This window comes from Trichosurus vulpecula, chromosome 7 (genome assembly GCF_011100635.1).
Source record: "Trichosurus vulpecula isolate mTriVul1 chromosome 7, mTriVul1.pri, whole genome shotgun sequence".
In the NCBI taxonomy this organism is placed as follows: Eukaryota; Metazoa; Chordata; class Mammalia; order Diprotodontia; family Phalangeridae; genus Trichosurus; species Trichosurus vulpecula.
This window is the reverse complement of record NC_050579.1, coordinates 80,608,141-80,624,033: the sequence shown is the minus strand read 5'-3', so window position 1 is coordinate 80,624,033 and position 15,893 is coordinate 80,608,141. Positions and strand designations below refer to the sequence as shown.

At 35.3% G+C, this 15,893-nt stretch overlaps 1 protein-coding gene across 1 annotated transcript in view; it reads left to right on the top strand.

The window, feature by feature from the left end:
* Nucleotides 1–15,893, top strand: part of CCDC18 (coiled-coil domain containing 18) — a 113,194-nt gene that overhangs the window by 72,863 nt on the left and 24,438 nt on the right. The window contains exons 21-25 of the mRNA XM_036768204.1: nt 6,425–6,588; nt 8,107–8,320; nt 10,312–10,411; nt 10,998–11,114; nt 12,696–12,839. Coding sequence (XP_036624099.1) covers nt 6,425–6,588; nt 8,107–8,320; nt 10,312–10,411; nt 10,998–11,114; nt 12,696–12,839 — 739 coding nt within the window. The remainder of the gene's footprint in view (nt 1–6,424; nt 6,589–8,106; nt 8,321–10,311; nt 10,412–10,997; nt 11,115–12,695; nt 12,840–15,893) is intronic.

Here is a 15,893-nt window from a genome sequence, read left to right as displayed (position 1 = left end):
TACAAGCAGCCAAAAAAGAAACAATTCAAATTTCATGGAGCCATAATCAGGATAACAGAATATTTAGCAACTTCTACATTAAAGGATCAGAGGACTTGGAATATGAAATTCCAGAGGGCAGAGGAGCTAGGATCACAATCAAGAATCACCTACCCAGCAAAACTGAGTATAATCCTTAGGGAGAAAATGGATATTCAATGAAATAGAGGACTTTTAAGCATTCCTGATGAAAAGACCAAAGTTGACTAGAAAATATGACTTTCAAATATAAGACTCAAAAGAAGCATAAAAAGGTAATAAACAGGAAAGAGAAATCACAAGGGACTCAATAAAGTTAAACTGTTTACATTCCTACATGGGCAAATGATACTTGTAACTCCTAAAAACTATCAGCATAATTGACCATATCAATAACAAAAACGACAAAAATCATACAGTTACATCAGTAGATGCAGAGAAAACTTTTGACAAAATACAACACTCATTCCTTTTAAAAACACTGGAAGGCATAGGAATAAATGGAGTTTTCCTTAAAATGATAAGTATCATCTATCTTAAAACCACCACCAATGAGGATAAGCTAGAAGTCTCTCCAGTAAGATCAGGGGTGAAGCAAAGACACACATAATCACCATTGTTCAGTATTGCACTAGAGATGCTAGTTGGCAATTAGAGAAGAAAAAGATATAGAAGGCATATGAATAGGCAACGAGGAAGCAAAACTATCATTCTTTGCGGATGGTATGATGGTATGCTTAAAGAACCCTAGAGAACCAACTAAAAAACTAGTTGAAACAACAACTTCAGCAGAGTTACAGGATATAAAATAAACTTACATAAATCATTAGCATTTCTATATATTACTAACAGAGTCCAGCAGGAAGAGATAGAAAGAGAAAATCCATTTAAAATAGTTGTAGAGAATATAAAATGCTTGGGACTCTACCTGCCAAGACAAACCCAGGAACTATATGAACACAAGTACAAAACACTTCACATAAAGTCAGATCTAAGCAATTGGAAAAATATCAATTGCTCACAGTTAGGATGACCTAATATAATAAAATTATAATTATACCTAAATTAATTTACTTATTCAGTACCGTACCAGTCAAACTACCAAAAATATTTATAGAGCTAGAAAAAATAACAACATTCATCTGGAAGAATAAAAGATCAAGAATCTCAAGGGAAATAAAAAAGTGAAGAAAGGTAGCCTCAATCTCAGTACCTGATCTCACACTGTACTATGAAGTGGTAATCATCAAAACAATATGGTACTGGCTAAAAATAGAGTGGTGAATCAGTGGAATAGATTAGGTATATGACACACAGTAGTAAATGCCTACAGTCGTCTAGTGTTTGATAAACCCAAAGATCCAAGCTAATGGGGTAAGAACTCACTATTTGACAAAAGTTGCTGGGCAAACTGGAAAACAGTTTGGCAGAAACTAGGTATTGAATAAAATCTCACTGTATGCTAAGATAAAGTCAAATTGAGTACATGATTTAGATATACAGGGTGATATCATAAGCAAATTAGGAACTGTCAGAACTGTGGATAAAGGAAGAATTTATGATAAAACAAGAGGTAGATAGCATTATGGGATGAAAAATGGATAATTTTGATTACATTAAAAAAATTTTGCATAAACAAAACCAATGAAGCCAAGATTAGACTGAAAATAGAAAACTGGGAAAAATATTTATAGCAAGTTGCCCTGATAAATACCTCATTTCTCAAATATATAGAGAACTAAGTCAGATTTATAAGAATACAAGTCATTCCTCAACTGATACGTGGTCAAAGGATATGAACAGGCAATTTTCAGAAGAAGAAATCCAAACTATCTGTAGTCACATGAAAATGTGCTCTAAATCAATATTGATTAGAGAAATGCAAATTAAAACAGCTCCTGAGATACCACCTCACACCTATCAGATTGGCTAAGAAAAGGAAAATGATAAATGTTGGAGGGAACGTGGAAAAAAGGGACATTAACGCACTATTGGTAGAGTTCTGAACTGATCCAACCATTCTGGAGAACAATTTGGAACTAGACCCAAAGAACTATACAAACCCATTGACTCAGCAATACCACTACCAGGTCTATCCCAAAGAGATTTATTTTTTAAAAGCAAAAAGACTTATATCTCCAAAGACATTTAGTAACAGCTCTTTTGTGAGCTGCTATTAAAGAATTGGGCAAAGAAAAAGCTTAGAAAATTAGGAATTGAGAGGATGCCCGTCAATTGCAGAATGGCTGAATAAGTTGTGAATTTGATTTTGATGAAATACTATTGTGCTATAAGACATGATGAGCGGGAGGCTTTCAAAAAAACCTGAGAAGACTTAAATGAACAAAGCAAAGTTAAGTGGGCAGAACCAGGAGAACATTGTACACAATAATATTGTACGAGGATCAACTGTGAATGACTTAGCTTTCTCAGCAATACAGTGATCCAAGACAGTTCCAAAGGGTTTATGATTGAAAAATGTTATCTGTCTCCAGAGAAAGAACTGGTGTAGTCTGAATGCAGATGAAATCATACTTTTATTATTTTCTTTATTTTTCTTTTTTTTGGGGGGGTCTTCTCTTTTTTTTTGCAACATGGCTAATGTGGAAAAATGTTTTGCATGACTGTACATATATAATATTTACCAAATTGCTTGTTTTCTCAAGGAGGGGGAAAGGAGAAAGAATTTGGAGCTCAAATTTTTTGAAATTGAATGTTTAAAGTTGTTTTTACATGTAGTTGGAAAAAATATAGAAAATTTTTAAAAAGAAAGGGTAAAGCCTAAAGCAGTCTTGCTCTCGGGGAGCTTACTTTTAATAGGGGAGGAGATAGCACATGACTAAGTAGGTGTGTACATGGAGAGAGTTAGCAGCAAGGCAACTTACTGACTGGTTGTTTTTTCCAATTCATTTTCTTATAGAAACCACACAAATGATCAAATCAACAAGCATTTATTAAACATTATATGTCAGACACTTTGCTAGGTCCTGGAGATACAAAGCCAAAGGAGTTTACGTTCTTTTGGAGAAATTATGTGTATGTGATTCATAGGTAACACACAGGCAATACATATATACACACAAATAAAAAAATAATGTAATTTCAAGAGAGTACTATCAGGTAGGGACAATCAGGATAGGCTTCTCTACTGAGCCTTGAATCTTTGAAGATAGGAATTCTAGGAGCTGGAAGTAAAGAAGGAATGCATTCCAGGCTTGAGGGACAATATGTCAAGGCATGGAGATAGGAGGTGGAATGATGTACATGAAGAGCAATAAGGAAGCTGATTTGGTTCATGGTTTAGAGAGAGATTAATGCATGTTATGCCTGGATGATGGTAAGTTTCTACGTCTATCCTACAAAACCTTTTAAACTTATAATTAAGCTGACCTATTGAGATCATAAGTTCCTAAAGGGCAAGGACTATGGATTTGGGGTTTTTTTAATCTTCTTAACCTCTTACCTACTTTACACATATTAGGTATTAATAAATGTTTGTTGAATTAGTGAATATAATACTAATCCTAAACTCCATAGAACCTTAAGGAGTTAGGGGTTGGATGAAGATTTTCATAGTTTGAACAATTTATATATGAATGTAGCATTTAAAAGTTGACAATTTCGTTTATAGCACCTCTTTTTGTGGTGGCAAAGAATTGGACATTGATGGAATGCCCATCAGTTGGAAGTGACTGAATCAGTTTTGGTATATGATTGTGATGAAATACTGTTGTGCTGAGAAATGATGAGGAGGATGGTTTCAAAAAACCTGGAAAGTCTTACTTGAACTGATGGAAAGTGAAGTGAGCAGGACCAGAAAAACATTGTACACAATAACAGCAATACTGTAAGGATGATCAACTGTGAAAGACTCAGGAACTCTGATCAAGACAATGATCTAAGACAGGCCTGCCAAAGTGGCCTATGGGCAGTATGTTGTGCAGACCTGTTGTACATCCTCTGCACTTTTGTGGACCACCCAAAATCCTTTGACAGGCCATAAGCAGCCATGGGCTGTATGTTGTGCAGTCCTGATCTAAGGCAATTCCAAAAGACCCATAATGAAAAATGCTATCCACCACCAAAGAGAGAATTGATGAGCACTGAGTGTAGATTGAAGCATATTTTTTTTTACTTTTATTTTTCTAGATTTTGTGTGCGTTTTCTTTTGCAACATGGCTAATGTAGAAATATGTTTTATATGACTTCACATGCGTAATCGATATCATCTAGCTTGCCTTCTCAAGGGTTGGCAGAGAGATGGGAAAGGTGGAGAGAATTTGGAACTCAAATTTTTTTAAAATGAATGTTAAACATTTTAAAAATATAATTGCGAAATATTTAACCAAATAAAAATAATTTTTAAAAGACAGTTTCCTTAATCTCTCAGTTTTGTAGAAGAACTAAACCATTTTTTTCTTATGTCAATTTCTCATTTTTTTCTGTAGCATAACCTCCCCAAAGAGAAGACGGCTTCACACTTAAAGTTGCTATTTCCATGGCAGCAGCAAGTTTTCTTTTCCTTTCTCTGTTATCTATTCTCCCTCCATCTTCATAGTTTTCTTTTTAAACCTGGATGCTCCTTTTTCAGCTATTCAGCATTGTTAGTAGCAAAGATAAGTTATGAATAATTGAAAAATTGTGGTTCTAATTTTTGAATTTTTTTTAAAAAGTCCTAGTTTTAGGAAACCTTCTTTAGCTTAAAAATAGACTTGTGCCTACTATTAACAGCATTGCAATTAGGAATAGCAATTTAGCTAACAAAACTTACACTTTTTACCAGAATTCACTTTCCTTTAAAATAAAATTGTGCTTTCTATATTGACCCTCCCAACTTCTGTTTTAGAAAGTATTCTACCTCAAAGGAAGAGGACAATTTTTCTTTGCCTCTTTGGCTCTACATATTCTTTGTTTTAAGTTTCATCTTACAGTAATCTGAAACTTCACTATTCTGGCAACACTGTTCTCCAGTGTATAAATCATTCAGTGGAATTCTGTTCATATGTGGTGAGTCCCATATGGCAGTAGCCAGCAATCAGCATCAGGTTTCCAAAAATTTACCTTGCCTACTGCTTCCTTTAGTTCTGCTTCTCAAATAAGCATGGTACCAAAAGACTAGGTTTTTCTAGAATCACAAGTTTAAAGACATGCTGTAAGATTTGAAAATTAACAGAAGAATATTTGGTATATGCTATATTTACGTAATGCTTGAATCTTTTTTTCCTGAGTCTTGATATATTTATCCTCTTGACAATAATGTCTCTTTTATCTGGCATGGTCAGAGAACAAGGTATTCCACGTAAGATTTAGTTATCTTCCCTCATCCCATCAGATGCCAAAATTCTAAACTTTAAATTATTTTTGAGGGAAATCTTCATCGGATCCCTTTATGGGCATAAGAACTAAACCTGTGGATTTCATTGGTATGGGAGACTCAGATGAGAAAATGCCCCCTACCATTGCAGTTTGGGACCTTTTCTACAATTTGGTCTCATAGTGACACTTAGCCCTTCACGAAGTTCGATGACTCAATCCAGGGCACGTGCCAATACGTGTCAGAGGCAGAGGTGCTCTGACTTCAAACCTATTTCTGTGCAGTGTGCCATGCTGCCTCTTATTCTAAACAAATTAGCCCTGCCGCCATGACTGACGGTCACTTTTGAAATATACAGGATTGTTTGCCTTGGTGCTAAATGGCCCCAGATTGTTACATTTAAAAGTCATTTTCTTTTAATAATGAGTTTTCTTCCCTTGCTGTTAGATTGTCACTGTGCCTATCTTTAGCAGCCTCCCAATCTTCTTTCTAATCTACTGTTCTTTATCTGCTTTGAGTTGGCAAACTGGATAACTAAATTTAGGTTCATAGTAGAATTTTAGAGCTACAAGGAACTCTAGTGTTCATGTAGTTTATTCCTATTTGGGTTGAGAGTCTGAAGGACTTTGGTATGTGGACTTTAGGATGTTTGTATTGGCTATTCAGAGGCCTTTTTTTCCTTCTAATTTCCTGTGTTCTCAGTTATATTCTGTGTATTTGAGGTTGCTAATTAAGTCATCTCTAGATATACAATATCATGGTATCGCCTTAGCATATAAAAAGCTGTATAAAAATTAAAATTAAAAACTGCTCTAGAAGCAATGCCTGGCATTGTTAAATCGGAGCCACACTACTAGTATTGTTAGATATTTCATACTTCCTTTGTTAATAGGTAACTATATCATGTGAATAAAAATAAATATATTTGAGTAGTTTTTACACTTAAGGTCCTGATTTAAAGAATTTTTAGTGCCATTTGTCATTCAGTATCTTATAATCTTGCTTAGAAAGAATATATCATAAAATTCCATAAAATTAAAGTACTGGAATTAATTTTTCATTTGTTACTTGTTTTATTTCCTTTTTGTTCAGGCACATAAAATTGGAGATGGATCAGTGCAAGGATGAGTTAGTTCAAATGGAGAAAGAAATACTTCACCTGAGACGGGATGGAGAGAATAAAACAATCCAATTAAATCATTTAGATATGACTTTAGAACAAACACAGACAGAACTAGATAAAAAAGTGAAAGCCGGTAAGCAATAGCTTAGCTGGGCTTAGCTGTCAGCTTATTTTGTTCAAGCTTTTTCTTGCAAAATTCAGTTTTCTCGGTTCTAATCCTCCTTAGCTTCTGTCGTCTACTCCTTCCTTATGTGTACTTTCTCCTCCTAAGGTCTTACGATGCTGATCTGTCGTGGTTGTCTTCCTCCCTGGCATTTAATGCTTTTCAGTCTTCTCTTCAGGTTCATCATCCATGTCCTGTACACCTGTGTGGGTGTGTCCCAGGGCTCTGTCCTGGATATTTTCTTCTCTTTCTGCACTGTCTTGAGTTCATCGGTTCCCATGGATTCAGTCTACATAACCAGCCCTCATCTCTCTTCTGAGCTCCAGTCCCACATCTACAGATGACAACCGTTGGAACATCTCTACCTGGATGTTCCATAAGCACCTCAAGCTCAACATGTCCATAACAAAACTCATGATCCTCCCACCTACACCCACCCATCGTCATAACTTCCCCATTTCTATTGAGTTAAGAATCTTCCAATTACCTAGTTTGCAACCAAGAGTCATATCCCACTCTTCCCTCATCTCGTTCACTTCCCATGTCCAATCAGTTATCAATCCTTATTGATACTCCCTCATCACTATATCTCATATCCATCTTCTTCTCTATTCTTGTACCACAAGCACCCTAGTGCAGACCCTCTCACTTGGACCATTGTATTAGACTCTTCATTGGTCTCTAGTCTCTCTCCTTATAATCCACATTTCTGCCAAAGTAGTATCCGTAAAACACAGATCTGACCCTGTCACTCCTCTAGAGACACAAGAAACTTTTGTGACTCCCTGTGGCCTTTAGGATTAAGTAGAAACACATCTGGATGGTATCTAACACCTTTCACACTCTTTCTCCAACTTATTGTCCCAGGCTGATCAGCATTTCCCTCATGCATTCTGTGCTTCAGTTAGATTGGCCTACTTACTACTACATTTATGTGACATTTTATCTCCCACCTCCATGCCTTTGCAGATTCTGCCCCCATCCTAGAATGCCCTCCCTCCTCAACCCTGCCACTTACAACTTCTAGCTTTCTTCAAGGCTTAACCCAACTCAAATGCCACTTCCTTCAAGAAGCCTTTTCTGATTCCCTCAGTTTCTAGTTCACCCCCAGTCACTGTGTATTTATTTTGTTTATATCTTGTATATACTTAACTGTAAACATGTTGTATCCCCCAGTAGAATGTAAGCTCATTGAGGGCAGGGGTTGTCTCACTTTTGTATTTGTGTCCTAGCACCTAGCCCAATACCTGGCACATAATAGGCAGTTAATAAATGAATGTCAATTCGATTGGTTTTTGAAATGTAATAAAGTGAGAGTTTAGGATTGTGAGATTGGAAGGGACTATGAATATTCACTGTTTTCCTCTTTTTTTCTTATAATCACTTGAAGATGATTCAAATCTGGTTGTTCATAATTATGATTATTTACAGAGATCTCAATACTGAAATATTAGATTATGGTTTTAAAATTACTCTCCCTCATAACAGTGAAAGAGTTAGAAAAGCTACAGCAACATTCTCAAAATGATCTAAAGGAAGCCTTGCAGAAGCGAGAAGAGCTAGAGACTGAACTGCAGAATGCTCATGTAGAATTAAAAAATACTTTGAAACAGCTACAAGAATTGCGAGATGTACTACAGAATGCTCAAATTTCCCTAGAGGAAAAGTATACTACTATAAAGGATCTCACAGCTGAACTCAGGTAAGTTAAAGTATTTGAAGTGATACTATATGGAATGTGATACTATGTGGAATGTGATACCATAATGGAATTATTTCACATTACTTGCCTTCTCAAATTACTTTAAATCAGAAAGGACCCAGATATATGAAATTATGACTAGCCTGGTTCCCCAGAATATCCATCTGTCAGACTGATAATCTCCATTGTCATTGTATACTGTTGTTCACAGCTTTAGCTCTTTTCATGCCAAGGATAGCCTTAGTCCTGGGTGAGGAACCTACGTCCTTGAGGCCACATGTACATTCAGTCAAAGGGCTACACTTGAGGATCTAGAGGGCCACATGTGGCCTCCTGGCCACAGGTTCCCCACCCGTGTGCTTAGCCCTATATGTCACCATTCGGCTAGAGCTGTTGGCCCTGGGATGCTGGGGGTTAATAACAGATAGTAAGTGCTGGGCTAGCGTTTGGCAGAAGGGAATGGGGCTAAGGAACTGCATCAGAACAATAGGCCATGGGAAGCAGTGTGTAGGAATTATGCCATGACAGAAGCAGGTTGAAGACTGAGCTCCACTTAGACATTTCTTTGGTGTGGGATTCAGGAAATAGGAGTGAGCATCTCCAACAATGACTATCCTTGTGACCCAGGGGAAAATCACTGAAACTTTCTTGGCCTCAGTTTCCTTATCTGTAAAATGGTGATATACTCACAACACTTAGCTCACAGGGCTGTTGTGAAGCTCAAATGAGATAATGTATACAAACGTTAATGTGCTTTTTATATGTGAGTTTTTATTATTAAGCCTTCAGAGTCTCAACTTCTTATCTGTTGGGTATAACATACTTGTGTAGCCTACCTCACAAGGTCATTGCAAGAAGAGCACATTGTAAGCCTTAAAATTGTTATATAAATATGTTCTTATTAACAGCATTGCTCAGGACCTCTCAGCTTCTAGGCCAGACCTAAAATAATCCATTTAACCCAGAGTTCTAAAAAGACCAAGGTCTGGATAGATGAAAACCTATCCTCCTTTTCTCATAGAATCCTTAATACCTTGTTTCTAAGTAGTATGAATTTTTACTTTTGATTTATACCTTTTTAAAGAATTTTTAGAAAAATTCTAAATATTAGGTTATTTTACAAGTTAGAAAGCTGATTATTTTTTTAAATTGGCATTTGTACTTTTGAATGTTTCAAACTGGGATAAAGAATAGAAAAATTTTATTGTAAAAAACTTCCCATTTTCTTCATCTCAGTTGCTTCAAAATCCCAAAGACAGGAGCAATATCTCAGTACCACTTTACTTCTGAGCCTAGTAATTTCAAAGGTTTTTGGAAAGAGAGAAGTTTATTTACAAGTTTTTTTTTTAACCTGGCTTACCATTCCAAACTTCAGACATAAGAAAAACAGTTTTGAAACAAAAGAAATTAATATTAACCATTTTCAGACTTTCAGAATTACACTTAAAAAGGTTGTATCTGAAGAAACTTTACAGATCATTTTAAATGTACATCTATATTAAACTTATGTCTTCTTCCATACCTAAAAAGCATCATTTTCATCCTAAAGAGATAGTAAAATGATCATAAACAATTCAACACCAGTCCCATTTGTAAGAGGGACATTAGAGATATCAGCCATGCTATCAAAGACCTTTGTGCTGGCTGTAATAATGTCCTACCTTTCAAAGTCAAATTAAAAACTGCTAGCCTTGATTAATAAAGAATTGTGAATATGATTTCTAATTCTCATCCCAAACTAATCTTCTGGTTGTGATTGTACTTTGACAACTAATTTCTAACAATTCATCTTAAAATGACAAAATGTGAAATAACATTATTTTGCCTTTGAGAATGCTGTGATCAATTAATAATATTGATGTCATTGATGTGGAAATGTATTCTTTTCATAGCTTCCAGGAGAAATCAGTAGTTCAATTGTATCTATTAATAAAGTTAAAATATTTTCAGTATCCCTTTTGTTCTTTGTATTTTTCTTTGTCAAATTGTAGAGAGTGCAAGCTTAATATTGAGGACAAAAAGCAAGAGCTTCTTAACATGGACCAGGCACTGAAAGATAGAAATTGGGAACTGAAGCAAAGAGCAGCGCAAGTCAGTTTCTTTTATGATACTTTAATAGATTTGTGTGTTGCGACACATTTAAACAGTTTGTTGTCATTTGCTGAATTGACATATGAATTCTTAAGTGACAAGACTGGGGTATCTGAGCCTTTGAATCCCCTTGGGCTATATAATGTAAAAAACAGGAATTAAAGGATTTGGTTCTCTAGTTAAGGGGGCAGGGAAGGAGTTTGAAGGCTGATGACAGAAATAAGATTTTTGGCGGCTTTTAAATAATAATCTTTGGGTGGAGTAGTTGTTTATTTTGGTTTTTTAAGTAGTAATCATATTGTCCACAAAACTGATATAGTCTGAATAATCTTTGAGATTATATTAGATTTCTGTTCGTTAGAGTCATAACATATGTGTGCTGTTTATGATCCAAAATGTTGAAGTTATTAGCTTTGCCCTTTAATAATTTACTTTTGAGAATGTGTTTGAATTCTTTACACTTCCCATGAATACTTTATAATATATTTTGTACTATATTAAAAACATGAATATTCCTGATAATTTTGTTGTCATAGTAGACAAGAATCCTTAGCAATTTTGTATATTTATTTGCTTTTATATTTAGGTTACACAGTTGGATATTACTATTCGTGAACATAGGGGAGAAATGGAACAAAAATTAATTAAATTAGAGGGTACTGTGGAGAAAACAAAACTAGAACTTAAGGAATCTAATAAACAGGTAACTTAATTACACAAATACTTCATAAAACCTTTGGATATTCTGAAACTTAAGTAATTTGGATTATAAGTACAGTAAAAAATCCCTAACTTGTATTTTAAAATACAGACACATGACACCATTATACACAATATAGTATCACAAATGTTGTGACAAAAAGTGGCTACTGTAGGCAACAAAAACAGTAATAATAACTCACACTTATGTAGCACTTTTTCCTTTGGGTAGCAGATTAGAAGACCATATCAGCAAAAAGAAAATTTACTACTTGTTGCCCCCAAAATGCAAAAATTGGTTCCATAGAACCTTTAACCCGAATTTTAAAATGTTTCCATTTTAAAACTATGTAACTTTATGGCATCCTTTATGCTAAAAGAGGCATGACCTGAAATAATTTTTTTGATTGTACAGTGGGAAACTCAAAAGTATTTTTGGAGGATTTTTAGCAGGGAAATGATGTAATCAGAATTGCACATTAGAAAGTTTAGACTTGTAATAATGTACAAAGGTCAGATTGGGGTGGGCAGAGACTAGAGATGAGTTAATTAGTCAGAAATGTGTTTAAGTAGTTAAAGAAAGAGCTGACGAAGGCCTAAACTAGAGTGGTGGAATGGACATGAGGCTGAATGGACAATGGACATGACAACTGAGAGATATTGTAGAAATTTAAGAGAACTTAACAACTGATAAGACATAGAGGCTGAAGAAGGAAGAAAAGTCAAAGTTAAGTCCAGAGTTCCAAGCCTGGGTGATGGAAGAATGTGGTCACCATTAATAGAAATAGAAAAGTCAGAAAGAGAAACATGGGGAATCTGATGAATTTGTTTTAGTTTGCATTGAGTTTGGGGTGCCATGGAATATTGAGATAGAGACTCTATGTAAACAGTTGGAAATATAGGTCTGTAACTCAGAAAATGGTCATTGATGGAAATACAGATTGATTTGGGAATCAGCCCTGTAAAAATGATCGTGAAGCCATGGGACTGGATGATAGGGCCATAACAAGATTATAGTGAGGCAGGTGCTAAAAGTCAGTGCAGGTAGATAGGTGTTCTGGAGGTCAAAAGATAGCAAAGAAGGTTAAGAGTACCAATAGTGTGAACTTCAGAAGGGAAAGTTGTTTAGACGTCTCACTGGCATAAAGTAATTTTTCAGATTAAGTTTTATAGTTTAGATAAAAGACTTAGTTTTGTAAATTTCTTTATGTGGACCAAATAAATAGGTAAGAAAAGATGACTCTAATTTGTGATGGAAAAACTAATGAAGTACAATTTAATTATTTTGTCAATAAAATGGAAATATTCATTGGTATTCAATTGTATTCATGTAAATACATATGACATAATTTGTATTACTTCCATAACTATGACAAGAGCTTTTCCTTTTATAAAAAATATGAAATAGTGCTAAATAACAAGATAATTTATAGAGATTTTAAGTCAACATTTTGTTTTTTGTAGGCTTAAAGAATAATACATTTCTGTCTCATTTAGAACCTAGTTATCATAAGGAGTTGCCTCTTAGTGTGCAAACATATTAAGCTGTCATGATAACCTTAGTTGATTTTTTTTTAACATTCAGATAGAAATCTTAGAAGAAGACTTACAAAACAGTAAAGACCAGCTTTGTGAAAAAGAATTTGAAGTACTACAAAATGAACAGGAGATTAGTCAATTGAAAAAGGAAACAGAAAGAAAACAACAGAAAATAACAGAGATTGAGAATGTAAGTTATTCTTCTGAATGACTTTTCCCCTAAGGAATGAAAACTGACCTCTTGTTTAGTCATTCACCTCCTACTGTGCATGAGTGACGTTGCTCAATGCCTTAATGTTTATTGATCAAACTTCCTATTTTCTCAATTTTAAGAAATATCAAGTATTTGCTCCCATTTAACCAATACTGATTCCATAGGTAGTTTATATTGTATAGCTTGTTCTACATACTGTATATGCCTAAAAATATTGTTTAAGTAAAATTTTTAGATATTGAATCATGTTTTCAATGCACTGGAGGAAAGTCATCTTTAAAAAAATAATGTGTTTAATTTTGCTAAGTGAAGAATCAACTCCTTATTTATCTTCTCCAGAAGGTTATTTCTTTTAAAGTGAGGTACAGTAGATGCACATTTGAGTGTTTCCCTGGTTTTTAATTTGCTGTTATTAATTTAGTGAAGTCTATTTATGTTTGGCACTCCCATAGCTGTTGCCCAGAGAAGAATTAAACAAATGTAATACCTAACCTTTGAGAGGTTTTGTTTGGAGACTAACAGTACAGATACAAACTAATGTACTTGTGAAGTATATTCAGGAACCGTAAAATTAAAACAGTAATCCAACATGAGAACTAGATTATATTTATCCCAGTAGCATGATGCTGTTGGCACCCAGGAAATAAGTGATTTGTTGAGTGAAAAGGCATTTATATCATATGAGTATTAATTTTATTTGGATTCACTTTTCCATTTCTACTTAGAGAATTTAGAATTGCTTTCACAGTTCTAGGTCTCGTTTCAACCACATTTCTGTTCTCTTTCATTTTTCTTTGTTGTTCCCTAATCTCCCGACTCCCCAATCTTCTTAATTCCCATGACCTTCATTGCATTTCTTCCACAAACAGGGATAGTCACACCCTTCCTGTCACCATTACTTATAAGTGTTCTCTTTCCTGGATCAAAAATCTGACATTCTATATTTGACCACAGTCTCACCTTTCTCCTTATGCCTCACTCTTGTACCTATTCTTTGCCCTCATCACTACCTCCAATCCCTTCTTCACTCCTAGTTCTCTGGATTTTTTCCCTTCTCAATCTCAACTCTGCTATTTTCTACTTTCTAGTCACTCACATCTTTATCCTGTAACCACTTATCTCTTGCCAAACTTTAGCCCTGGCTTACTCCCACCATCAGCTTCCTTTACTGAGTGGATTTGGAGAAAGGTTCACAGTCACACTATAAATTCATGTTATCAAACTTCAACTGCACCTTCATGATAGCAAAGTAATCCTTTCATTTTACCCTAATTAATTCGTTATCTTACTTGGCATAGAAGTTGTTTCAAACCTTCTTTTTTCTCAAGCCTCCCACATCTCCCTCTTTCCACTCTCAGCTGAGTATCTAGTGAGCTCCCTCTTCTTCTCTTCATGTCAAAATCCCTTGATATCACCCCCTCCACTCTCTCCTTTCTCCCAGTCTCTGATAATGAGGTAACCCTTCTCTCCAAGGTCAAGCCATTTACATGATCCCAGCACTATATCCTGGCAGATTACCTAGGATAATTCCAGGATAATCTGGAATTATAGTTTATAGAGATTTTAACTCTTAACATTTTGTTTATTATAGGCTTAAAAGAATATATTTCTGTCTTATTTAGAACCTAATTATCTTAAGGAATCGTCTCTCATCGTGCAGCTATAACAATTAAGGTCTGTTATGGTAACCTTTGTTACTTTTTTAATATGTGGATAGAAGTCTTAGAAGAAGACTTAGAAAATAGTAAAGACCATCTTTGTAAAAACAAATTCGAAGTCCAGTAAAATGAACAGATTAGTCAGCTGAAAAAGGAAACCAGCAGATTACCCACTCAATCATCTCCTGTGATCTTCAACCTCCCACTATCTACTACTTCCCTACTGCTTTCAAATATGAGCAGGTCTACCTACCCCATTCTTAGAAAAAAATTCATTACATCCTACTCTTTTCCAGGCTCTTCTCCTATCTCTTTTCTCTTTCTCACTCAAATTCCAAGCTGTCCATAGTCAGTGTCTCCTCTTCTCTCTATCGGTCCTCAACCCTTTGATTTTTGACCTCAGCACTCAACTGATCTATTAATCACCAAATCTGATGATTTCTTAGTTCTAAAACTTTTCTACTTATCCTTTGCAATTGACACTGTTGATCAGTCTTTCCTCCTGGATGCTCTTTCTTTTCTGAGTTTTCATGATACAGTTCTGGCCTGTATCTTCTCCTTCTACCTGTCTGATCACTTCTTTCTTTATTTTTAAGCTGTTTTGCTGACTTATCCACCCATACTTTATCTACTAACTTAGAGTATTGCCCAAGGCTCTGTCCTAAGTCCAGTTCTCTCTCTATACTTTCATCTCCTATGGTTTTGTTATCTCTACACAGATGACTCCCAGATCTATATGTTTAGCCCGTCTCATATCACCAATCACGTCTTGTGTATTTCGAAGTGGACATCCTGGAGACATCTCCAATTAAACGTATCTAAAATGAACTCCTTATTGGTGACCTAACATCCTCTCCTTTCCCATACTTCCCCATCTCCTTCAAAGTTATTACCATTTTTTTCAGTTACCTAGTTAGTAACCTTGGCATCATCCTTGACTTCTTACTGTCTCTCATCCCATATTTCCAATCAGTTGATGAATCTTACTGTCTCTACTTCCACAACATCACTCACCTCCTGCCCTTTCTCTCTGCTCACATAACCACTACCTTAGTTCAGGCCTCCTACATACCTGACATATTAAGTGTAAATGGAAGGTAAACTTAGAGGAAAGGGACTAGCAGAAGGGGAACTACCTGGGAAATGCTGCTTGCAAAACGCCACTTGGAATAGGAGACAGGGCCTTGATCCTGACCCTTCTGGTTGATAGGGGATCACTGATTCCCATTAAAAAAAATTTCCTGCAACAAGCAGTAGGGCTATGGCTTTGATACAGTAAGGAAGAATGTATATGTGTGTGTGTACTTTTACAAGTATAATAATCATTAGCACGGGAAATTGAGGTAGCTTTATCTGACTTCTAAATTCTGAT